Source organism: Lemur catta, chromosome 15 (genome assembly GCF_020740605.2).
Source record: "Lemur catta isolate mLemCat1 chromosome 15, mLemCat1.pri, whole genome shotgun sequence".
NCBI lineage: Eukaryota > Metazoa > Chordata > Mammalia > Primates > Lemuridae > Lemur > Lemur catta.
This window is the reverse complement of record NC_059142.1, coordinates 35,402,413-35,424,742: the sequence shown is the minus strand read 5'-3', so window position 1 is coordinate 35,424,742 and position 22,330 is coordinate 35,402,413. Positions and strand designations below refer to the sequence as shown.

Here is a 22,330-nt window from a genome sequence, read left to right as displayed (position 1 = left end):
CCTACTTAGCCCCTTAGGCTGTGGCAGGGATGCTTTCTCCCTCTACCCTCTCCTGAATCTCCCCTGGGTTTTCAAAGGATGGTCACTCAGTCTCTGTGGCTCTCATGCCCTCTGCTTGGCCTGGCAGCATTAGAGAGGCGGGTCCTCTGTAGTTGCTGCCCCGTAGGACCTGAAAACTACTCTGTGGATAAGGGCAGGCGGAGGGCACCAGAAGCCGCAGCGTGTTGGCACCCAGGGAAATAACTAGGCTGGTGCAACCATTGCCATTATTGCCAGGAGCTGGCAGCCTCATTCTTCAATGAACAGGTTTATCAGCTGCTGGAAGGTGAGGGGGGTTAATGAACTCTGGGAGTTCTCTTTGCTTTTCTGAACAATGGCTGTTGCTTTAGGCGCGCAAGGAGTATAGAAAGTTCTCAGGGGGTATTGCCCTGTTACCTGTAGGGCAAAGACACTGCTCAACCCTGGTAGGAGCTGGTCTACTGGACTGGACTCTAGGCAGTGGCATTTCCCACTATTTTCCCTTCAGTGCTGAAGTCTTCAAATACTTTAACAACTTTTACCATCATGCTAAGCGGCTCATTGTCAAGCCCTGCCTGCCTGCCTCTTTGCATGCTGGTCTGGACACCTGCAGCCTCCAGGGACTGGGTCATGGATTGAGCGCTTACTACCTGGCAGGCACCCTGCCTCACGCGTCTTGTAAGACCTCACAAAAGCCTCATCCAAGTTCCACAGGAGGTAACTAAGGCACAGAGCGAGGAAGTAACCAGCCAGGGTGCTCTTAGCTTCCCGCTGGATCCTCCCAAGTCCTCAGCGCACTCTGGCCCAGCGCACACCAGGCCTTCTCTCTCTAAGTGTCTGGGGAATGAATGAGACGGAGACCTAGGGAAGGGAATGCGGGTTACAGTTTTCAGCAATGCCCCATGTGCTTTGGGCCTGAAAGAAATTAGGTAGCACCATACTTAATAGAAACCAGGCCAAGGGCTTAAAAGACAAAGGTTCTTCATGGCCTCTGTGCCTCCCTGCCCTGCCTGTTGTGTTTTAATCAGGGCTGGGGGCTTTGCCGGAAGGAGGTCTGGAGGGGCCTGGAGTGGGTTCCCAGGGTGGGGTGTGTGCCCTGGAGGGCTGGGTGAGTCTCTGCTGGTTGGGGATGGGGGAGGGCTGCCAGGATGTCTTTTCTTTCATTGGTTGGGTGGCCCTGCCCTCCTCCCCCCTCCCTCTCCTGGAACATTCCAGACATTCCAGACGATCTGCCTGCCATTGCTTTCAGGATATGGATTAACATCCCAGCAGAGATTTGATTTCACCATTGCCACCCCTCTCTCCCTCCCTTCTCTGCCCCCAATGAAAAGAAAGCCCCTAAAACTGATAGTTTGAAGCTAGAGGGAATTTTTGACCTTTGATCTTAGATTACACTAAGGGACCATCTTGAAAGAGCACACTTCAGCTGCGGTGCTAAGCTACTGGGGTTGATATAGGACCTTATTGGTTTGAACTCCCAGGCAGGCAGCCCCCACCACCCTGCCCCTCATCCAGAAGTGCTCATTGTGGGGGGCAGTACCTGTTATGGGTGTTAAGCTAGGTCAGTGTTCTCAATCTTCCAATGGTGTGATCATTTTGTTCCCCCACCTCTCCAGCAGTTTGGCTTTTATTGTGAGGGTTCTTGCACTTTCATTCTGTCCATTTGGTCAGTAAATGAGCTGTGTGGGGAATCACTCACAAGGGCAGATGTGGTGCTCCCTCTTGGCCAATGAATGGAATCGCAGAAAAGTGGCCTAGTGGGATGTGAGGGGCTGGAACTGGATTTGTTTCTGATCCATACTGTTTTGTCCTGCTATAATCTGACCTCCTTAGGTCAAGTTGATGGACAGACCAAAGAAGATAGGCGCAGCGATTCTCTTAAACACTTATCCTCTCTTCTCTGAGTTATTTCATCCCAGGAAGAGATTTCCTTAACATATTTTATGGATAAAGACTCTCCACGCTCAATTGCCAAGCTAGGACGGATCTTAGAGACCCTGCTGATTGCATTTTACAGCTGGAGACACTGGAGGGGTGAAGTGAGTGAGCTGGCCCAGGACAGCCAAGGGTGACACACTCAGAGCTAGAACTTTAGCATCCCCTTTCCCTGGTTCCTTGTGTTTCGACGCTCCCCTCCCCCCAGCTTGGCCTGAGCTGGCACAGTCCCCACTGCTTACCAGGTAGGAATATGGAAAGCCTGAATCTTAAGTGGCTTAATCTGGGGCAGGTTAAGGCAGGTTAACTTACTTTCTAGTTCAGCTTTCCTTCAAGCCACTAGAATTTCTTGGACCTTCCCCTTGAACTAAGGGTTTGTGGTTAAGGATATACAAAGACATCAATGACAATTGACCAACACATCAAGTCAATTTAAAAGTCTTAAATCCAGGGATTTGGGCATTGATTGGGAGGTGAGCAATTGCCCTGGGAGTCAACAAGTACCATCTAGTTAACTGGGATCAGGGGGAGGTGGTGATCATTACGCTGAGTTGTATGCCCTGTTTATCGCTCATTGATCACTCCCATCCACCGATGTATTAGAGATGCATCTATTCTTACAGTTGAAGTACTGAGTCCAAGCCTTTTGCTAAACTCTTTATAAATATTTCCTAACATCACCTACTACTCTGTGAATGGGTAATTTCCCTGTTTTACAAAGGAGGAAACTGAGCCTCAAAGAAGTTAAATAATCTTTTAAGATCAGTGCTGGTAAGTGGAACATAGGTTGAAATTCATGTCTGTGCCAAGGCAAGGGCTTGCCCCCCACACTGTCATCCTGCTGTAATTTGTTTGCATATGACATCTCCTCTAATACACTGAGCTCCTCGAGGCCTGGCATTTTGTCTGTTTTGTTGATTGCTATGTCTCCAGCATGTGTAACAAATTACTGTGTGAAGTAGGTACCAACTAAATAGTTGTTAGATTAATTAATCATTAATTATGTCTTATTTAGCTTGTATTTCTAGTGCCTGGAACAAAGTGGTGGGAACATGCTTGCTGAATAAAGGAATGAGTGAGGAAATAGTGAGACAAAGCAGCTCTGATTTATTTTAGGGATTTATGTTATCTGGATGCTTGCCGCATCGGATTCTGCATTTTTGTCTGTGGTAGCACAGATAATAATTTTGGTCTCTTAAGTGAGGCATCCCTACTCCATTCCTAAGAGGTGACCATTCTTAGATTCTAAGACTGTGGTGTTGGTGAGCAGAAGGTAGGGAGAAAGAAGCTGAGACAAGGAGTAGAAACTGTAAGATCACAGGTTCCTGAAGCATCCAGAGCTTTCTCTAACTCTGTTCCTTCTTTAATTTCAGGAGTCGGAAAATTCAGATCCGAAATATTCCACCCCAGCTCCGATGGGAAGTAAGTTTGAGGGAAACTCAATGGGGTTGGGTAGTGGAGCCTAGGAAGGAAGTCTGGATCAGCCTGAGTTGGGAGCAGTGGCTGGGGAGGTCCTGCTCTGGGCTAGAATGTCCCCACTGGGTCTCACCCTTAACCCAGAACTCCACCTTTTGGGATGTCCTAGTGGTAAGAGGCATTAGGGAGGTAAGGTAAGAAGGGGGATGTTCCCTGAGCTCTAAACTTGGTGACAGCAGAAGTTGATGTAGAACCCAGGTAGCCCAGTTCTGCTTTCCCAAAAGCCCTTAATGCATATAGCTCAAGTACATTCCAGATGCCCCTCAGCGTTAGTACCTCAGAAAGGGCAAACTGAACAGGTAATAATAATGCTCAGCCCCCACCTTTGGCTCTGCCGGTGCCCACTGCTTCGGGGCATGGGGTGTCCAGTGGCTACTTTGCAATACTCCTGGGATGCTCAGAGTGCCTTTCTTCCTTCCTCCATGCTTCCAGGTCCTGGACAGCCTACTGGCTCAGTATGGTACGGTAGAGAGCTGCGAGCAAGGTAAGAGTGGGCCGTGGGCCGGGCGAGGAGGGTATTTGAGGGACCTGCTCTGCTTCACTGCCCATGATCGAATCTACCTGGAGACCAAAAGAAGGAGAAAGACAGAGTGTGTACAGATGGACATACACTGGCCTTGAAGCCTGGACACCTGTCCTTGGCTTTGGCTCTGCTGCTTGGCATTGGAACCAAATTTTTCTTCTGTTTAGCAGGAGGCTTGAACAAAGTCACTCCTTCCCAACATGGAATCTCTAGGCTCTTAGGGATCAACCAAGGTAGAAATGGATGCCCCAAGATTTTAGAAATAGTTTAAGAATAGAAATTGTGCATTCAACCCCAGTAAGTTTGTAGCCCTTTTACTTTAAAAGCTTCATATTTCTTGTTTTGGGCTGGAATAGTCAACTGGTCATTTCTTTCTTCTTAGAAGTTCTGATTGGCAGCTACCTATGTCTTTGGTCAATTAAAATGAAAAGCAGAGGATTTATTACTTAGTTAATGTAGTTTGATGGGTAAGCAAAATCAGGAAAGAATGTGCCCACAGAAGGAAACATAATAAGGAATTCTAGGTCATAAAAGTTTGCTTTTTTTTTTTTTGGAGGTTTCTCCATTATGAAGATTATAAATTCTTTTCCGAGGAAATGAGCCTCAATAAATACAGAGTGGTTTTGGTGGGACATAAGGTGGTCTTTAGGTAGACATGATACTGGTTGAGGTTTGGTGATCTCAAGAAATTGAAGAGATTTAAATATTCATCTCCAAATTCTTTGTGGAAAGGGGCAAGCTATAAGTGATTATAAATGATGAGAATCTTCACCTGCCCAAAGGTAAAGTGCTGAATCTATCAAACAGGTTCTAACCTGCCCTAATCCTGTAGATTTCTGTTATCATAAATACCAGGACACAAATGGACCCACTGATAACCATTGCCCAGTACTGTTCACAGCTTAGACTAATGAATAAGTTACTCCTGGACAAATAGAGAGTAAGATTGAGCAGTGGCTTGGGAGCAAGTGCATGCTGAGCTTCACTGAGAACTGCAGCAGGAGTCAACACTAGTTTAAATTTATCCAAGGCTCACCTGGGAGATGGGGAGCTGTATCTGGAAGGGTATCTGCTCTCTGGAGAGAATAGTATGGGAAATGTTTGGCTTTGTTGGACAATAAAAAAAGTCCTTGAGTCTGTTTAGATGTCACTAAGTGAGATCTACCCTATTTAATATTGCCCCCACTCCATCCGCGTTAGCCTGATGTTTATTTCTTCATGGCAATCACCACTGTCAAATGTTCTGTAGAATTTGCTTATTTATTATGCTTATTGTTGTCTCCCTCTACTGGGACACATGCTCCAGGAAGGCAGAGATTTTCTTGGTTCACTACTGTATTTCCAGTCACTGGAAGATTGTGCTTGTAGGACCTTCCTCCTCACTAAGGTGGGCAGGCCTGAGGGGTGAAGAGTGGTCTGCACTGAAGTTTTGTGACCAAGTGTCTTATCTGTCCTCAGTGTTGTGGGAGCAGAGGCTTGTGTCCCAAGGTTGAGCAAGCCCAGGGGACCCCCAGTTCACAATACATTGATACATATGAGAGGTTAATTTTTTTTTTTTTTCTTTTTTGGGACAGAGTCTCGCGCTCTCACCCTGGGTAGAATGCAGTGGTGTCATTGTAGCTCACTGCAGTCTCAAACTTCTGGGCTCAAGGGATTCTCCTGTCTCAGCCTCCCAAGTTGGTGGGACTACAGGCACACACCATGACCCCCCTCAGCTAATTTTTCTAATTTTAGTAGAGACAGGGTCTTGCTCTTGCTCAGGCTGGTCTCCAACTCCTGAGCTCAAGCAGTCCTCGTGCCTCAGCCTCCCAGAGTGCTAGGATTACAGGCGTGAGCCACCACGCCTGGCCCGAGACAGTTAATTTTTAATTGGAAGTGAAAAATATTTGCCCAGATTGCTTGGAATGCTAATATCAGCTTTGCCAGCCCATTCTCCTCTCTGTAGGAAAGAGTAGATGAGGAATCAGATGAAAACCAAAAGATGCTCATAGTTAGAGCTGAGTTTGATGGGATTAATGGCTAGTGTCCTGAAGCTAGGGTGGCCTAGTGTGTTCATGTTCACTGCTAAGATGTTTGGAATACTCAAGGCAGGAAATCCTTTTTCCTGGAAAAGATGTAGACATAATCTTTTATTTTTCCTTCTAGACTCCACAACAGCCACTCCTGTCAATCCATTTGGCTGGGTTAATACACCATGTCCTTGAGGATATAAAGGCCTCTAGAATGGACTTGGGTGTTCCCCAGGCATCTTTAGCCATATCTTTGCAGACCATTTCTTGGGATGTTTCTTTCTATAAATTGCTAATCTCACCCAGCATGTGTTGATTTTTCTCTGGTTTAGCTTTCTACAGGGAAATTGACTCCCAGGTTGGTGTGTGTGTGGAGGTGGGTGGTGGTGGTTACCCTGCTGTACAACTGCTCATACAGCAGCTACACCCTTTCACACACCCACTCCCTGGGGAGCAGGGTGAGGAAACCAAAGGAAAATGCAAGAAGATTAATTTGAATTTTCCAGCAGCTCAGGTGAAAGCTGTCTCAAGGGAAAATGTTTTTTTTTTTTTTTTTTTGCCTCTTCATTCTAGTATTTCATAAGTTTGATGCCTTCTCTTTTTTTTTTTGAGACAGAGTCTCCACTTTGTTGCCCAGGCTAGAGTGCGTGCAGTGGCATCAGCCTAGCTCACAGCAACCTCAGACTCCTGGCCTCAAGCGATCCTCCTTCCTCAGCCTCCTGAGTAGCTGGGACTACAGGCATGCACCACCATGCCCGGATAATATTTTCTATATATTTTTAGTTGTCCAGCTAATTTCTTTCTATTTTTAGTAGAGACAGGGTCTCACTCTTGCTCAGGCTGGTCTCGAACTCCTGACCTTGAACCATCCTCCTGCCTTGGCCTCCTAGAGTGCTAGGATTATAGGTGTGAGCCACCACGCCCCCTAGAGAGCTAGGATTATAAGCGTGAGCCACCCCGCCCCGGCCAGTTTAGTGTCTTCTTGATCTCACCATGGAAGGCTGGGTTTGGGATTCCGGAGTGGCGCCTCCGTATTTCCCTGCTCTGACAGTGCCCTCTGTTTTCTCTGCAGTGAACACCGAGAGTGAGACGGCAGTGGTGAATGTCACCTACTCCAACAGGGAGCAGACCAGGCAGTGAGTGGCTGGGAAAGTGGGGCTGCGGGGGTCTGTGTGGCGTGTTGCGAGCCGCGTCTCTCTTGCTTCCAGGGTCCCTCTGCTTCCACCGGGGGTCCGGGCAGGCTGGGGTCCCTGTCTGGCCTCAGATTGTGGGCCAGCCAAACCCAGACTCCCTTAAAAGATTTTTTCGGGGTGTGTCTCCTTCGTGTCGTTTGTTTCAGAGATCTCAAAGGTTCAGAAACTCTTCTGGTTTGACAGCAAAATACATTGAAAGGAGGGACCCAAAGCCCTCCCAGGAGAGATGGGAAGTCTGAAAAAAAGGTCCGATTCAGATAGTCTCTGGTTGCCCGGCACCGCGGGGTCCTTTGCTGTGTTCATGGCGCCATCTAGTGATGGTGAGGGGGAACTACGGGGTTTAGAAAGGATTCCTTGAAGTTGCCATGCGGAGCAGACATTTCATTGCAGTGATGGTTGTGAAGCTAGTTGATGATTTGGTAAGATCTTCCCAGTCCCATCACACCCACAATTTCTAGGTCCTTAGCCCTTTGGTTGAGCAGTTAATTAGGCTTCTCACCCACTGGTATAAACAGACTACCTATTTTGTGGAATTCCTCATTTAAAATCATGTTCGACCTGGTTACAGGCTTTTGTTACATTGGACTTGCTTCTTCATGTGCTGCCTCCTCCAAGCTAGTAGTACTTTGTAAAATCCCACCACTTTCTCAAATGCCTACCGTTTCGTTTTCTGTACCTCCCGGGCTCAGAATTTTTTAGAGTTTCCTGCTGCCCCTTGTGGCCATGTAAGATCCTTTGCCCGGCTGTAAAGATGGTGTCAACACTTGCTCATTCCTTGCTGCTTGTTGTTGCTTGCTAACATTTCTAACCACTCCCAGCCTTGGGAATGGCTGATGCTTGTTCCTCCCTTCATTCTTACTCAGCCCGTTTTACAGATCTCCCAAATACTGAGACTCCAGTCTCCAAGGGGTAAGCAATCCATTCTGTCTCCAATTCTTATTTTCCACGTAGTTTTCATCAACCAAAGGAGGTGCCAGGCCGGGCGTGGGTGGCTCACGCCTGTAATCCTAGCACTCTGGGAGGCCGAGGTGGGTGGATTGTTTGAGCTCAGGAGTTTGAGACCAGCCTGAGCAAGAGCGAGACCTGTCTCTACTAAAAAAATAGAAAGAAATTATATGGACAACTAAAAATGTATATAGAAAAAATTAGCCGGGCATGGTGGCGCATGCCTGTAGTCCCAGCTACTGGGGAGGCTGAGGCAGGAGGATCGCTTGAGCCCAGGAGTTTGAGGTTGCTGTGAGCTAGGCTGACACCACGGCACTCTAATCTGGGCAACAGAGTGAGACTCTGTCTCAAAAAAAAAAGAAAATTAAAAATAGAAATTAAAAAAAGGGAGGTGCCAAACTCAATAGGTTTCATTAACCAAGGGAGGTGCCAGACTCCAGAGGTTTAAAAACAACAAATCCCTTAATTTATCCCATGTGTTCACATGTGATTTTTACACGAATCCTGTAAGAATGAAGTTTTGGCTGAAACTGACAAGCTGATCCTACAATTCAGTGTGAGGTAATGCAGGGGACCCAAAATAACCATAAAAATCTTGAATAAGAACAAAATTAGAAGACATTAACTTCCAGATTTGAAAACCTACTTCAAATCTATAGGAATCAAATCAGTGTGGTAGTCGCATCAGGATAGACATAGATCAGTGGCACAGAATTGAGAGTCTAGAAATAAGGCCTTACATTTATGATCATCTGGGGTTTTTTTTTCCTTCTAAACAAATGTGCTAAGAAAGTTCAATGGGGGCCGGGCGTGGTGGCTCATGCCTGTAATCCTAGCACTCTGGGAGGCCGAGGCGGGTGGATCGCTCAAGGTCAGGAGTTCGCGACCAGCCTGAGCAAGAGCGAGACCCCGTCTCTACTAAAAAAAAAAAAATAGAAATTATCTGGCCAACTAAAATATATATAGAAAAAATTAGCCAGGCATGGTGCCACATGCCTGTAGTCTCAGCTACTTGGGAGGCTGAGGCAGTAGGATCGCTGAAGCCCAGGAGTTTGAGGTTGCTGTGAGCTAGGCTGACGCCACGGCACTCACTCTAGCCCAGGCAACAAAGCGAGACTCTCTCAAAAAAAAGTTCAATGGGAAAGAAACAGTCTTTTCAACAAATGGTACTGGGGCAATTTAATGATATTCACAGGTAAAAAGATGAATTGAATCCCCTACCATAACACCATACGCACAAAACTCAATATGGATCACAGACCTAAATGTATTAGCCATAAGATAGGCAGAACACAGGTATTAATATCAATTTCCCACTTTATAGCTGATGAGACTTAGGTCTAGACTAAGTTGTGAGTTGCCCAATGCATATAACTAGTGAGCAGTGGAGTTAAGATTGGAATACTGGTGCCCTAATTTGAGTATTTTTGTCCTGCATTTCATTAGGGTGTGGCAGGGCAGGATTAACATTTGGATTCTGCATACATATTAATAAGTTTCATTCTCTGTTGACCTTGTTTTCATTAGTTCTTAGGTTGTTAAATATGAAATGTCTGATTTCAAATCAAAAGTTTAGTTTATTATATCTTAAACAAAAAACCGTACAATTAATCAAAGTATGCACCTAAACTATTGACACAGTTTTGCCATCTTAACAGTAGCTTGTTTATGCCAGCAGTGAAGAAGCCTGGAGATTGAGTGGCGATGAAATCGTGAAAGGTGTTCTCCACAGCTTATTGAGAGTTGAATATTTTTCCTTGCAAGAAGTAGTCCAAAGCCTAGGAGAGGCAGTGGTAGTCAATTGATGAATACAGTGGATGACAGAGAATTTCCAAGTCCAGCCTCTGTAGTTTGAGCACTGTTGTTTTTGTGACATTTGGTAGAACATTGTTTTAGAAGAGGAGTGGCCTGTCTCTGTTGACCAATCTTGGCTGCTTAATCACAAGCATCCTCATTATTTCATCCAATTCGTTGCAGTAGACATGTGCTGTAATGGATTGATCATGTTTCATAAAGCTATAGTGGCTAATATGAGTGCTGGACCAATAGACAGACACCATTAGCTTTTTTTGATGAATATTCGGTTTTGGACTGTGTTTCAGCACTTCATCTTTATCCAGCCATTGTGCCCAACACTTGTGATTATCAAAAAGAATCCCTTTTTCATCATAACAATATGGTGTAGAAATGGTTTGCCTTTTATGTTGTGACAGCAAAGAAAGGCAAGCTTTCAGATTTCTCTTCTGATGCTCTTCTAATTCATGTGGTACCCATCTATCCAGATTCTTTACTTTGTCGATCTGTTTCAAATGGTCCAATATGGTTGGAATAGTAATGTCCAGTCTTGCTGCTAATTCATGGGTAGGTTGAGATGGATTCGCATCCACTACAGCTTTGTGCTCATCATCATCCACCTTGGACTGAGGTCACCCCACGTGGCTCATTTTTAAGATTAAAGTCACCAGAACGGAACTTCTCAAACCATTGACGTAAAGATGGTCACAAGCCAAACTGTGTTTTAAAGACTGAGGATGTACCTTCATGATAAGAACAAAATAAGAAGTCAAAGTGAAGTGTCAGCATTATTAACTGTCTAATTTAGTACTTAAGGAAATCAGACATTTCATACTTAATAACCTAATATAAGATTAGGATTTTGTGGTAGTTAGCACTTTGTAGGACTCCTCAGTCCAGAAGGTGTATGTGTCAGCTTTGCTGAGCCCCTTCAGGTACATGGTATGCTCTCCAACTGACACGGGAGTTCTTTGAGATATATGCTTAGTCTTCGTTTTTAGACTGGGAGCACCTTATGCTCCCTATTGGACTGGGAGCCCATTTCTCTGATGATCTAAATGGAAAGCCTTTGTGAACAATAAATCTCAACCAAATGTCAGGAATCACTATATTTATTTGCTTTTCCTTGATGTCTTTGATGCCATTTAAACTGGAAGGTCCTTGAAGTTGGAGATGGGGGTGGTGGGCAGGTGGTTTTCTCCCTTTCTGGAGTGTGTTCCAAGTTGTAACTCTGTAGAGTACTTTGCCAGAGGAGAGCATCTGATGTGATTGGCTTGGATAGGCATGATTTGTAGACTCTCATTCTATCCCCAGAGCCATCATGAAGCTGAATGGCCACCAGCTGGAGAACCATGCCCTGAAGGTCTCCTACATTCCTGATGAGCAGATAGCACAGGGTCCTGAGAACGGGCGCCGCGGAGGCTTTGGCTCCCGGGGTCAGCCCCGCCAGGGCTCCCCTGTGGCAGCGGGGGCCCAAGCTAAACAGCAGCAGGTGGACATCCCCCTTCGGCTCCTGGTGCCCACCCAGTATGTGGGCGCCATCATTGGCAAGGAAGGGGCCACCATCCGCAACATCACAAAACAGACCCAGTCCAAGTGAGTCCTTGGGGGAATAGAGGCTGGGTGCTGGGACTGTGGCTAGTACCTGGGGAGGCTCTTGGAAGCATGCTGGGGGCACTGATATTTAACTCCTAGGAAATGTTGCTTGGAACATTCAGGGGTCACTGCTTGCAATCTCAGCCTCCTGGGTAAGGGTGGGCAGATGGGGAGGGAGCATGGGTCTGGGCTGGGACACTGGTGGCAGTGGTTGGGCCACACACTCTTGTTACCAACAAGGGTTCTATAAGTTTTTAAAAAAAAAGTGTCCTCAAGCAAACCCAGCCTTGATGAGTCATCCACTCCTCAGTGCTCTGATTTCATGACCACTTTGTGGGCTGGCCACCCTGCCCAAAGTCGGGGCCCTCAGAAATAGGTCATACTTATGTCCCATCTCCCCATTCTGCCACAACCACACCTTTTCTCTAATCTTTATATGCTGATCAGTGTGCTTGGTGGAAAAATACAGGTCGCATTATGTCGTTATTCACAATAAGTCCCATTATTATTTAGTTTTAGTTTGGGACAATGTATCTTCCCTTTATATTTATTTCGAGGGAAACATGTAGAATTTAAGGTGACATGTAGCTTTAGAGCTATGGGCTGGTAATCCCCACCCCTGCATCCAGTGGTCCCAAAGCTTTTTGGCACCAGGGACTGGATTCATGGAAGACAATTTTCCCACGGACCAGGGATGAGGAGATGGGGTGTCGTAGGTGGGGGGAGGGTGGTGCAGAGCTCAGGTGGTGATGTGGTTTCCTAACAGGCCATGGACTGGTACTGGGCCTTGGCCCGGGGGTTGGGGACCGCGGCCTGCCTCTGTGTGGTAGACTGAGACAGTGCTGGTCTGCAACAGAATCCAGAGTAGCAGACTCATCGTATTTCTCTAGCCCTTTGCCCTTCCTGAATCTGCACGTTTCGATAGGCCTTGTTCTAAGAAGAGCAGGTTTTATGTCTTTGATAGAGGAGAGGTGGGGTGAGCCTGAAGAACTGGTGCCCCTAGGAACAACTAACCGGCGTTGTCCTTGTGGTCCTCAGGATAGACGTGCATAGGAAGGAGAACGCAGGTGCAGCTGAAAAAGCCATCAGCGTCCACTCCACCCCCGAGGGCTGCTCCTCTGCCTGTAAGATGATCTTGGAGATAATGCATAAAGAAGCAAAGGACACCAAAACGTAAGGCTCCAGCTTTCCTTGCATCTTCGGGGACTGCCAGCCCCCCTCCCCTCAAACTTGCTAATAGCAGTAATACAGAGATACAGGAGACATAGTCAGAAACTGTATAAAAAGATATAAACTGAGAAATGCTCTTCTCCTTCTTACTCCCCTTGTGTAACCTAGAAATTCTGTGCACTCACAAGGGTGTGTGTATTTGTGTGTGTGTGGTGCACATCCGTGTGTACCTCTAAGGGGATCATACTGAACATGCTGTCCTATACTTTTTCATTCTCTGCATCAGTACTTGTCTCAGTGCATGTTGACATACTCATTCTTGTAGCTGCATAGAATTCCACAGTTACGGCTGTCCTTAGTTCATTTAACCAATCCCTGGATGTCTTGATGGGTGTTTGGATTCCTTTAAAAGTTTCCTTATGGAAAACAGTGATGCTACGGGCTTATACAAACGGGGGGAAAAAAGAAACAGTGATGCAAGGAATCTGCTTATACATATTCCTTTGCACACTTGTCCTTTTAAAAAATAGCTGTATCGATGTTTAATTGATGTATAATCAATCACACACATTTTAAAAGTGTACCGTATAATGAGTTAAAATTTAAGATGTACATACCTATAAAACCACCATCACAATTAAGATAAAGAACATGTCCTTTTGCTCCTTGGCCATCCCCCTCAATCCCCAATTCTCTTATCGCTAAGCAGCCACCGTCTGCTGACTTTTGTCACCTTTTACTTGGAAACAGCCACTCGGGTTGCAGGGTGGCTGTGCCTCCACATCTGCTGTTGAAGGAGCTGAGGTCTTCCCTGTCTTCCCCAGGGCTGACGAGGTCCCTCTGAAGATCCTGGCCCACAATAACTTCGTGGGGCGTCTCATTGGCAAAGAAGGGCGTAACCTGAAGAAGGTCGAGCAGGACACAGAGACGAAAATCACCATTTCCTCGTAAGGCTTCCTCCCGTGTCCCTGTATGTGAGTGGGGGATGTATGGTGGCCCAGGGTCAGCAGTATCTCATCATGCCCCCTTAAGTTGGGTGCTGTTCCCTGCCTGTTGAAGAAAAATAGTTAAAGAAGTGGTAAAAAGCATTTTTTTTTCTTTTCTTTTTTTTGAGCCAGAGTATCACTGTTGCCCTGGCTAGAGTGCAGTGGCATCATCATAGCTCATTGCAACCTCAAACTCCTGGGCTCGAGCGATTCTCCTGTGTCAGCCTCCTGAGTAGTTGGGACTATAGGTGTCTGCCACTACACCTGGCTAATTTTTATATATATTTTTTAGAGGTGAGGTCTCAAAGCCCTTGCTTAGGATGGCCTCGAACTCCTGGCCTCAGCAATCCTCCCACCTTGGCTTCTCAGAGTGCCAGGATTTCAGGCGTGAGCCACTGTGCTTGACCAAGAGCATTTCTCTCTCTAAGGGGTAGAATTCTCCCCCATTCCTACTGCCATGTGGGTTGTGGGGGCATCGTAGGGGGCTGCCTCTACAGGCTTTTCCTGCCACATCACAGCCTTCTTCCTGTGCATCTCGAGGGCAGCCAGCAGCTAGGAGCCAGGCCTTTGGGGTTTCAGGCCTGTCTGCCACCATGAGAAGTGACCCGACCTCAGTCCCTTTCTGTCTGTATCGTGGGCTGCCTCTGCACACACCGTGCCTCCTCACTGCATCAAAGACTAACCTGTGGGCAAAGCAATGGTTCTCTTCCAGAAAGGTGCAAGACGTGGATTGTATAGGGCCAATGGGGGGAAGCTCGGTGGCACAATCCTCCTTCCTGCTTTACCAGCAACATATCCCATCTGTGACTGGATTTATTGCTAAGGGGGGGGGGGTCTCAGTTGGGTATTTTCACCCCTCTGCACCTCACTCCCTGCCCTGGTTACAAACTGGGGACATGGAAGGCTGGAGATAGAGAATTACGCAGAAATGGGGGACCTGTGACCCAGTTGGGCTCTGGCCTGATCCTGGCCTGCCAGCAAAAGGCTGAGGCTGCTCTGCTCTTCTGCCAGGTTGCAGGACCTCACCCTCTACAACCCTGAGAGGACCATCACTGTGAAGGGGGCCATCGAGAACTGCTGCAGGGCTGAGCAGGAAATCATGAAGAAAGTCCGGGAGGCCTACGAGAATGATGTGGCCGCCATGAGCGTGAGTGCTGCGTGGCTTGCCCTTTTCTGAGTCTGAGCAACAGCAGCTTGTGGGCGCAGGGTGCCAGACGATCCTCCTGCCTCAGCCTCCCAAGCAGCTGGGACTAGAAGCATGCTGTCGCCACAGGCCCGGCTGGTTTTTCCATTTTTTTTTATAGAGATGAGGGTCTCACTATGTTGCCCAGGCGACTCTTGAACTCCTGGTCTCAAGGGATCCTTCCACCTCAGCCTCCCAAAGTGCTGGGACTATAGGTGTGAGCCACCAGCTCCTCTGATTTTGTAAAGAGGAGTGGGGATGGGGTAATCGATCAAAAAGTTTCAGAACCACTGAGTCCTAGAAGTCAAATGGAGCTCTGTCTCCATCCTTCCTTCTCATACAGGGGCATCAGTCACATGATAGGGTCGTGCATCTGTAGTCTGTCCCCTGTCCCTGTCAGACTGGACTGAGCAGCCAGAGAGGAAGGACTGCTGAGGGTGTAGAGTGGGTGGGCTTCTCTGGTTGTGGGAGTTGGTTCTGTAAGCACATCCCATTGCTCACCATTCCTTACCTGTGTGCATGCGGGCATGTATGCAAGCATAAGGGCAGGCAGGTTTTTGTGCAAAAGCATGTCATTGTCATGTTTTTGGCCCACTCTTCCTGGGGCCACTCACCCTTCTGGTTTAGCCAGGGCCACCCCCAAGGGACCACAAGGTCCCGTCAGGATGAGCTGACTCCCTTCTCCTCACCTTTCTTCCTCAGCTGCAGTCTCACCTCATCCCTGGCCTGAACCTTGCTGCTGTAGGACTTTTCCCAGCCTCATCCAGTGCTGTCCCGCCACCTCCCAGCAGCGTTACTGGAGCAGCTCCCTACAGCTCCTTTATGGTAGGTGGAAGGTCTCGTTACAGGGGAACACTGAGCCTGCTGTGGCCTCCCTCGAGGGGTCCAAATCCCCATGGGAGTTTGGTGCTTGGGAAGTTTGCAGGGAAAGGGAGGGGAGTTCTCAGGGACGTCCTCCTCTGCAGTCCTCCCAGCCACTCTCCTAAGTGGCAGTTGTGCAGAGCAGGGCCTAGGGTACTGCAGGGTGCTGGCAGCTGTGTTTCCTTGCACTCTGCTGGGCATAGGAAGAGGTAAAGAGCTCACTGCATCCCTTGGCAGCCCGGGTGGCAGGTGGGGGCCTGCACCCCTTCCTTTGCAAGGATGCAAGCTGGGGGAGTGGAAGGGCTTCTGGGCCCTGCTCCTGAGGCCCCTTGGTAATAACGTGCCCTGTCCTGGCAGCAGGCTCCCGAGCAGGAGATGGTACAGGTGTTCATCCCCGCCCAGGCAGTGGGCGCCATCATCGGCAAGAAGGGGCAGCACATCAAACAGCTGTCGCGGTTCGCCAGCGCCTCCATCAAGGTGACCTGCTCTGTGGGTTTGGGATGGGAGGGGGCTCCGCTTCTTCCACCCTCTGTGTCTGCTCCCAGATTCCCATAGTCTTGAGAATTTGCATCTTTCCCTGTGTAATGTCAGTCCTCTCTGCTTTTGACCTTGCTTGGCCTCCATGGCTTGCTTTCAGTGCCTCTGGGTTTTCAGGCAAGGCAGGAGGCAGGGTGGCGGCACAGAAGGAGAGCTTTATTTAGACCTGCCACAGACTGACCCAGGTTCAAATCCCAGCCCACCGTGTCACCCCCCCAGTAAGCTGTGTGACCCGAGCCTCACTGTCCTCGTCAGGACAATGCTGTGAAACCACGCAGCCAAAGCCCCTGCCACACACAGTTTAACACTGGTTTAAGTGTTAGTTGTCTTTCCGCTTCCCCGGTCAGGGTCAGGGGAGAGAGAAGGGAGAATCTGTTACAGTGAAACGAAGATGCTTTTAAATTTCACAAACCTGAATCCAGTTGTTTCAGGGTCTTAAAAGCTTTGGGCAAAAGCTACACTTGTTTCCCAGGTGGAGATGCAGTCACTGCCCTCCCCATCTCATCTGTGTCTCAGTCTTGACTCCACGGAAAGCTCCCAAGAGACTGCGGAAAGGGGAGGTTGGAGGAGGCCCTGTGTGTAGAAACTGTCTCTGGAGCAAGTCCTTCTAACTGCCCTCTGCCCTCCTAATAGCTGATGTGCAGGGACAGTGACTTGGGCTTTGGGATCTTGGTTCTTCCCTCTCCCAGTCTTCAGAATGGGCAGTGGGAGTAAGGGTGGTGGTGGGGAACTGGAGGAAATGGAGATGCCAGGGATCTCTTCCTGAAGAGGGTCCCTCTTTGACCAGCTGTTTGCTTTGTAGATTGCACCACCTGAAACCCCTGACTCCAAAGTTCGTATGGTTATCATCACTGGACCGCCAGAAGCCCAATTCAAGGTTTTGATCTTTATTGTTTTTCCAAGCTGGATACTGGGGAATTGAGGTTGGGTTCTTCCCCTGAGTGCAGGAAAAGGGCTGGGTCAATTTCCCATTAACTGTCAAATCCTCGCCACATCTTTAAGCCTTTCCTGCAGGATACAGGGCTGCACAGCTACTTGCAAGTTGGCATCAAATTCTTTTGACTTCCATTTCCCTTATCACTTCTTGAAGGTTAACACAAATTATGGGAAAGAAAGACGTCTGAGGGCTGCTTCTTTGCATTCTGCCTTAGTTACTATGGAAGGCATTTGATGTCCAATTCCTTTCACTCCTTTATGTCCTTGCTACCTCCTTAGCTTCTTGAACTTCTGGTCAGATAGGTCCCTAGTATTACAGATAAGCAGAAGGAGCACTGACAGGCTGTCCAGCCAAGCTGAGCCTTTCCCATCACCTGCCTTAGATGGTCGACCCACGTAGGATGAGGTGGGCCTGTGGGCCAGAGAAGGATGGGCTGGATCTTGGGGGCTGCACTGGCTGTTTACTGCTCTTCCGTTTCGTCACAGATACATGGCCCGTTCATTGACAAACACTTCTCTTCCCAGGCTCAGGGAAGAATCTATGGCAAACTCAAGGAGGAGAACTTCTTTGGTCCCAAGGAGGAAGTAAAGCTAGAGACCCATATACGGGTGCCAGCATCAGCAGCTGGCCGGGTCATCGGCAAAGGCGGCAAAACGGTGAGCCATCAGGGCTGGTCAAAAGTGCTGGGCTTTGGTCTCCAAACCCAATGGCTCTGCTCTGGCCTGCTGCTCCCAGCCCTGCTCCAACCTTAGGACTCCTGATTTGCCCATTGACTTAATTCTTCTAACTCAACCTCCTGACTCTTCCGGTTTCTACCCACTAGTCACCTGCCCCCTGCTCCTCCCTCCACCCCCACCCATGCTTCTTGATGGCACCCTGAGCTTCTCTCTGGCCACTCCCAGGTGAACGAGTTGCAGAATTTAACAGCTGCTGAGGTGGTAGTGCCAAGAGACCAGACCCCTGATGAGAACGACCAGGTCATCGTGAAAATCATCGGACATTTCTATGCCAGCCAGGTACGTACGGTGTTCCCCTATTGTGAGAGGACTGCAGGAGCCCAGGGAGCAGAGAAGCGGAGACTCCAGAAGTTGATCTACAGGAGTGTGACAAGTCCTGTGTCTTTGGCCACATCTGCCTGCCTCTGGGCTGGGTCATTCCCCTCTTTCAGGCGCAGGAGTAGGATGAGTAGATGACTTAAACCCTCTTAAGGCTCTCTAGGGAATGTGCTTTGACAATTTTCATGTATAGTATACATTATATATAGCTCTTATACTACATATGTTATACATTATTTATTAATGGTCTTTCCTGTTGTCTAACCTTAGTTCTTCCCTAACCCGTGTTTGCGTTGGATATGAAAGGAAATTGGTATTATGTATCACCCAGTCTTGATTGTGGAATAATAACAACACTAATGACACTGTGGATTGCATTTTTCAGATGCAGTCCCAGAATGCTATTGCTATTCCCAGAATGCTATTCCCAGAATGACTGTTCACTTCCTGGTTTCTGTTCTTCCTCCTTTCCTCTTTCTAGAACTTAACATCACTGCCCAGTAATGGGGACAGATTCTAGATCCTGGAATGGAAAGGCCAATATCAGGTTCAAATTTTGCTGAACCTCAACAAGGCTGGGCAAGGGTGATTGATAGCTAATGGGGTTTTCCTAAAATCTAAACCCCCCAGCGCTAAAATTGGAAAGAGACCTTTGAGACTATTGAATGCAGTTCCTACAGTTCATAGAGGATCACCAAGTCTCTGTAGGCTTGTGGCCACTCGAGGCTGCTCAGGCAGTCCGGGGCAGAACTTGGCTCCCAAGCTGTGTGTTCCAGCATCAGGAATGTGGGTTTTAGAGGCAGGGGGCTTTGAGCTCAAACCCCACATAACCTCTCTGCTGTGTGACCCTGGATAGGTAACTTTTTCTGATAAGCCTTTGAGAAGTATTAACAAGAGCCACAGTAATAATATGTAACGCGTATGGGTGCATTGATACACCCAGCACAGTTGTACATAAACAGTTGATATACATTAACTCATTTAATCCTCACAACAAGCTCATTTTACAAATGAGGAAGGTGAGACTTAAGAGAGCAAATGATATGTCCACGGGTGCACGGAGCCAGGCTGTATTAAGTACTGAAGCAGTTTCAGCTGATCAGAATGAGGATTGAATGAAAAACTAAAACATCAAGCGGGGGTTCATGGAACTCATGTAAATATTGATTTCCACATTCTTCCAACCCAGATCAACTTTCTCTTTAACCAGGAAACCAAACACCCAATTTATAGAAGGAAGACATTGTGGTAAATTTCTGTGAAATGAATCCGATTTTGCAGTTGATTTCCCTTATTAAACTTCAGTCATAGGATAAAAACTTTTGAGAGGGAAAGAGTAAAGACCCCAATCCTTTGGTATTTCATCCATTTTCTCAGTGGAGCTTATATCATATCTGGGCATTGTATTCGTTCCCTTTCCTAGGGTATTTACATGAATAGTGGATTTATGATGACTTCTCATTTATGACCCTGGACTACATTTCAGACACCAATGTCTAGAAACTCTAGGTGTTCCATTTTGGGCTTAGTAACAAGCCCAAGTCATAACAACGCAACTTTGTCACGTTTTAGATTTCTATGGGTGGGTTTATGCTACTGTCTCTCCAACCCCTGCTCCCCCCCATCCTCACCCCCGGCCACTTTCCCATCCTTTCTGTATTATTCAGTGGATACTCCGGCTCTACCGGAGGCAAAGAAACTGAAGGTCGCTCTGACCCCACTTTTCTTCTTTCTTCTGAGTCCTGTGTACCTGCTCTGTTGTTGCCGGTGCCCGGATCCCGATGGCCTCTCTCCCCGCGGAAGGGTGTCTCCTTGGAGGTCCTCACACCCTCCCTCTTGCCTGTTCTTGCTGCAGATGGCTCAGCGAAAGATCCGAGACATCCTGGCCCAGGTTAAGCAGCAGCACCAGAAGGGACAGAGTAACCAGGCCCAGGCACGGAGGAAGTGACCAGCCCCATCCCATCCCATCGTGTCCAGGACAATGGGCAGCAATGGAGAGCGCACTCTCCCCAGCAGGCCTGAGAATGAGTGGGAATCCGGGACACCGGGGCTGGGCTGTAGATCAGGTTTGCCCACTTGCTTGAGAAAGATGTTCAGTGAGGAACCCTGATCTCCACGCCCCAAACACCCAACCAATTGGCCCAACACTGCCCACCCCTCGGGGTGTCACCACTGAAATTCTAGCTCAGGGTGCTTTTAAACGTGGATTGTTTAAGGAAGTTCTCCAGGCCTCACCCAGAGGGTGGGTCAGACTCCAGTGGGAAGAGAAATAAAATTTCCTTCAGGTTTTTAAACCATACAGAGGGGTGTTTTGATCAGTCTCAAAGGATGGTTTCTTTCTTGACCCTAAAATCTTTCCAGCCTTCTTTTCCCTGTTTGGTTAATTGATTAAAATACCTCCATTCTCATGTGCTGACACCACCTCTTCCTATGTTGTTTTATCTTTACTGCTACCAGAAAAAATGCATTGCTTTGCTTACTGTATTGACTCAAGGGAGAATACCCATCCGTATCTGTTGTTTAATTTCAATCCCTCCCTAACCAGTCAGTAGGTACAGTAAGTAATAAGGAAGGGGAAGAAATGGGGAGAAAGATGTTTAAGATATATCATAATCCACGTTTAAAAGGAGTGCCCTGGTGGCTGATCTATTTCAGATCACCATCTTGAAAAATTGGCACAAGTGAAATTCCCCCACTCTACTGGGGCTTCTCCACCACAGCCACGTCTCTGCCCATGCAGGTCCCACATCATGTCCAGATGCATGTAGGTGGTGTTGATTGCTCACAGGGTAGGGACTGACCACTGTCCCTGATTCCCATCATTCTCAGGCGGATTTTATATTTTTTTAAAGTCTATTTTAATGATTGGATATGAGCACTGGGAAGGGGACACCGACTCCCCTTGATAAAGTCTCAGTTCCATGGAGGACTTGAGTGGCCCCAAAAGCTGCCACAGTACCCTCACCCCAGCCCATTTGCTCCCATAAGGGCTGGTTCCCAGAGGCAGGTCTTGTTGTGCACTCAGCCACGGCGCTGTTTCTTGGGTGGTGGTGGTGGGCCTTGGAACCCAACCCTGAGCTCCCCATAAAGCTAAAGTCCATCATCTGGCAAATTCACTAAATTGGGTTATACTTGCTTCTGTTTTTATATTCTAGAGGAATATTTAACCGATGGCTTTTGCCTCCATGAATCATTTATTGGCATGATGAAGAGTGTGTCTAAAAAGCAAAATTCAGAATACAGCAGCATTATACACAAAGGAGTAAATAAGTTTAATTTATTAATTTACCAGGCTCAATAAGATCCGTTGGAAGTTTAGCCTTTGTGGAGGACAGCAGCCATCAGTTAAATGAGGTTAGGCCTCCCCTCCTAATATACTGATTGACAATGCATATTAGCCAGGTAATGCACTTTAGCTTCCCTGGACAATACTAGTAAGTGTGCTGGGAAGGGAGGAAGGCCTCTACGCATGGAAAAGCCCGTGCATGGAGTTCCCCTCCCTTCCAACATTGCAACAACAATAACAAGATAACCATGACATGTGGGCGGAGTCAGGCAATGCTGTGTGCGAAGTAAACTACCTCAAGGTATGAAGTTACCTCAGCATTTATTTTCCTTTTTGTTCCCCCAACCCCATTTTTTGGAAAAAAAAAAAAAATTTTTTTTTCTTTTTTTTGATTTTTTTTCTTTTTGCAGCTTGCTGATATTTTATATAAAAAGAAAAAGCAAAAGAGAAGCTGATAGTCTTGAATATTTTATTTTTTTAATGAAAAGAAAAAAAATGAGAAAGTTATGTTTCATAATTTCTTACATGAGCCAGCTAACCCTTTAGGAACTCTCTATGGAGAACAGGACCGGTGGGAAAGGCAGTCGGGGCTGGCCCCTTGGGAGGAGGCTGGAGCTGAGAGGGAGGTCCAGGTCTGGAAGAGCCCAGAGGGGTGGAGCCTAGAGCCTTGCCTGGCTGTGATCTCTGGCTTCTAGAGCCCCAAGCTGCTGGCCTCTGCTGGAACATCCTACCCGGTAGGATTAAAAGGCCTAGCAGAGCTGTGGGCCCTCAGTGGCAAAACAACAATGTCGAACAACCAACTGGGCCTTGGACACCCCTCTTTCCT

At 47.6% G+C, this 22,330-nt stretch overlaps 1 protein-coding gene across 3 annotated transcripts in view; it reads left to right on the top strand.

The window, feature by feature from the left end:
- Nucleotides 1–21,884, top strand: part of IGF2BP1 (insulin like growth factor 2 mRNA binding protein 1) — a 41,639-nt gene extending 19,755 nt beyond the window's left edge. The window contains exons 3-15 of one of the 3 annotated variants that reach the window (XM_045526252.1): nucleotides 3,327–3,375; nucleotides 3,862–3,913; nucleotides 7,034–7,097; nucleotides 11,208–11,489; nucleotides 12,528–12,662; nucleotides 13,484–13,606; nucleotides 14,657–14,792; nucleotides 15,531–15,653; nucleotides 16,047–16,166; nucleotides 17,029–17,103; nucleotides 17,688–17,819; nucleotides 18,066–18,179; nucleotides 20,074–21,884. In XM_045526252.1, coding sequence (XP_045382208.1) covers nucleotides 3,327–3,375; nucleotides 3,862–3,913; nucleotides 7,034–7,097; nucleotides 11,208–11,489; nucleotides 12,528–12,662; nucleotides 13,484–13,606; nucleotides 14,657–14,792; nucleotides 15,531–15,653; nucleotides 16,047–16,166; nucleotides 17,029–17,103; nucleotides 17,688–17,819; nucleotides 18,066–18,179; nucleotides 20,074–20,166 — 1,498 coding nt within the window. In that variant the 3' untranslated portion in view covers nucleotides 20,167–21,884. The remainder of the gene's footprint in view (nucleotides 1–3,326; nucleotides 3,376–3,861; nucleotides 3,914–7,033; nucleotides 7,098–11,207; nucleotides 11,490–12,527; nucleotides 12,663–13,483; nucleotides 13,607–14,656; nucleotides 14,793–15,530; nucleotides 15,654–16,046; nucleotides 16,167–17,028; nucleotides 17,104–17,687; nucleotides 17,820–18,065; nucleotides 18,180–20,073) is intronic. The other 2 variants (XM_045526253.1, XM_045526254.1) reach the window with 2 other exon arrangements.
- The last annotated feature ends 446 nt before the right edge of the window (nucleotides 21,885–22,330 follow it).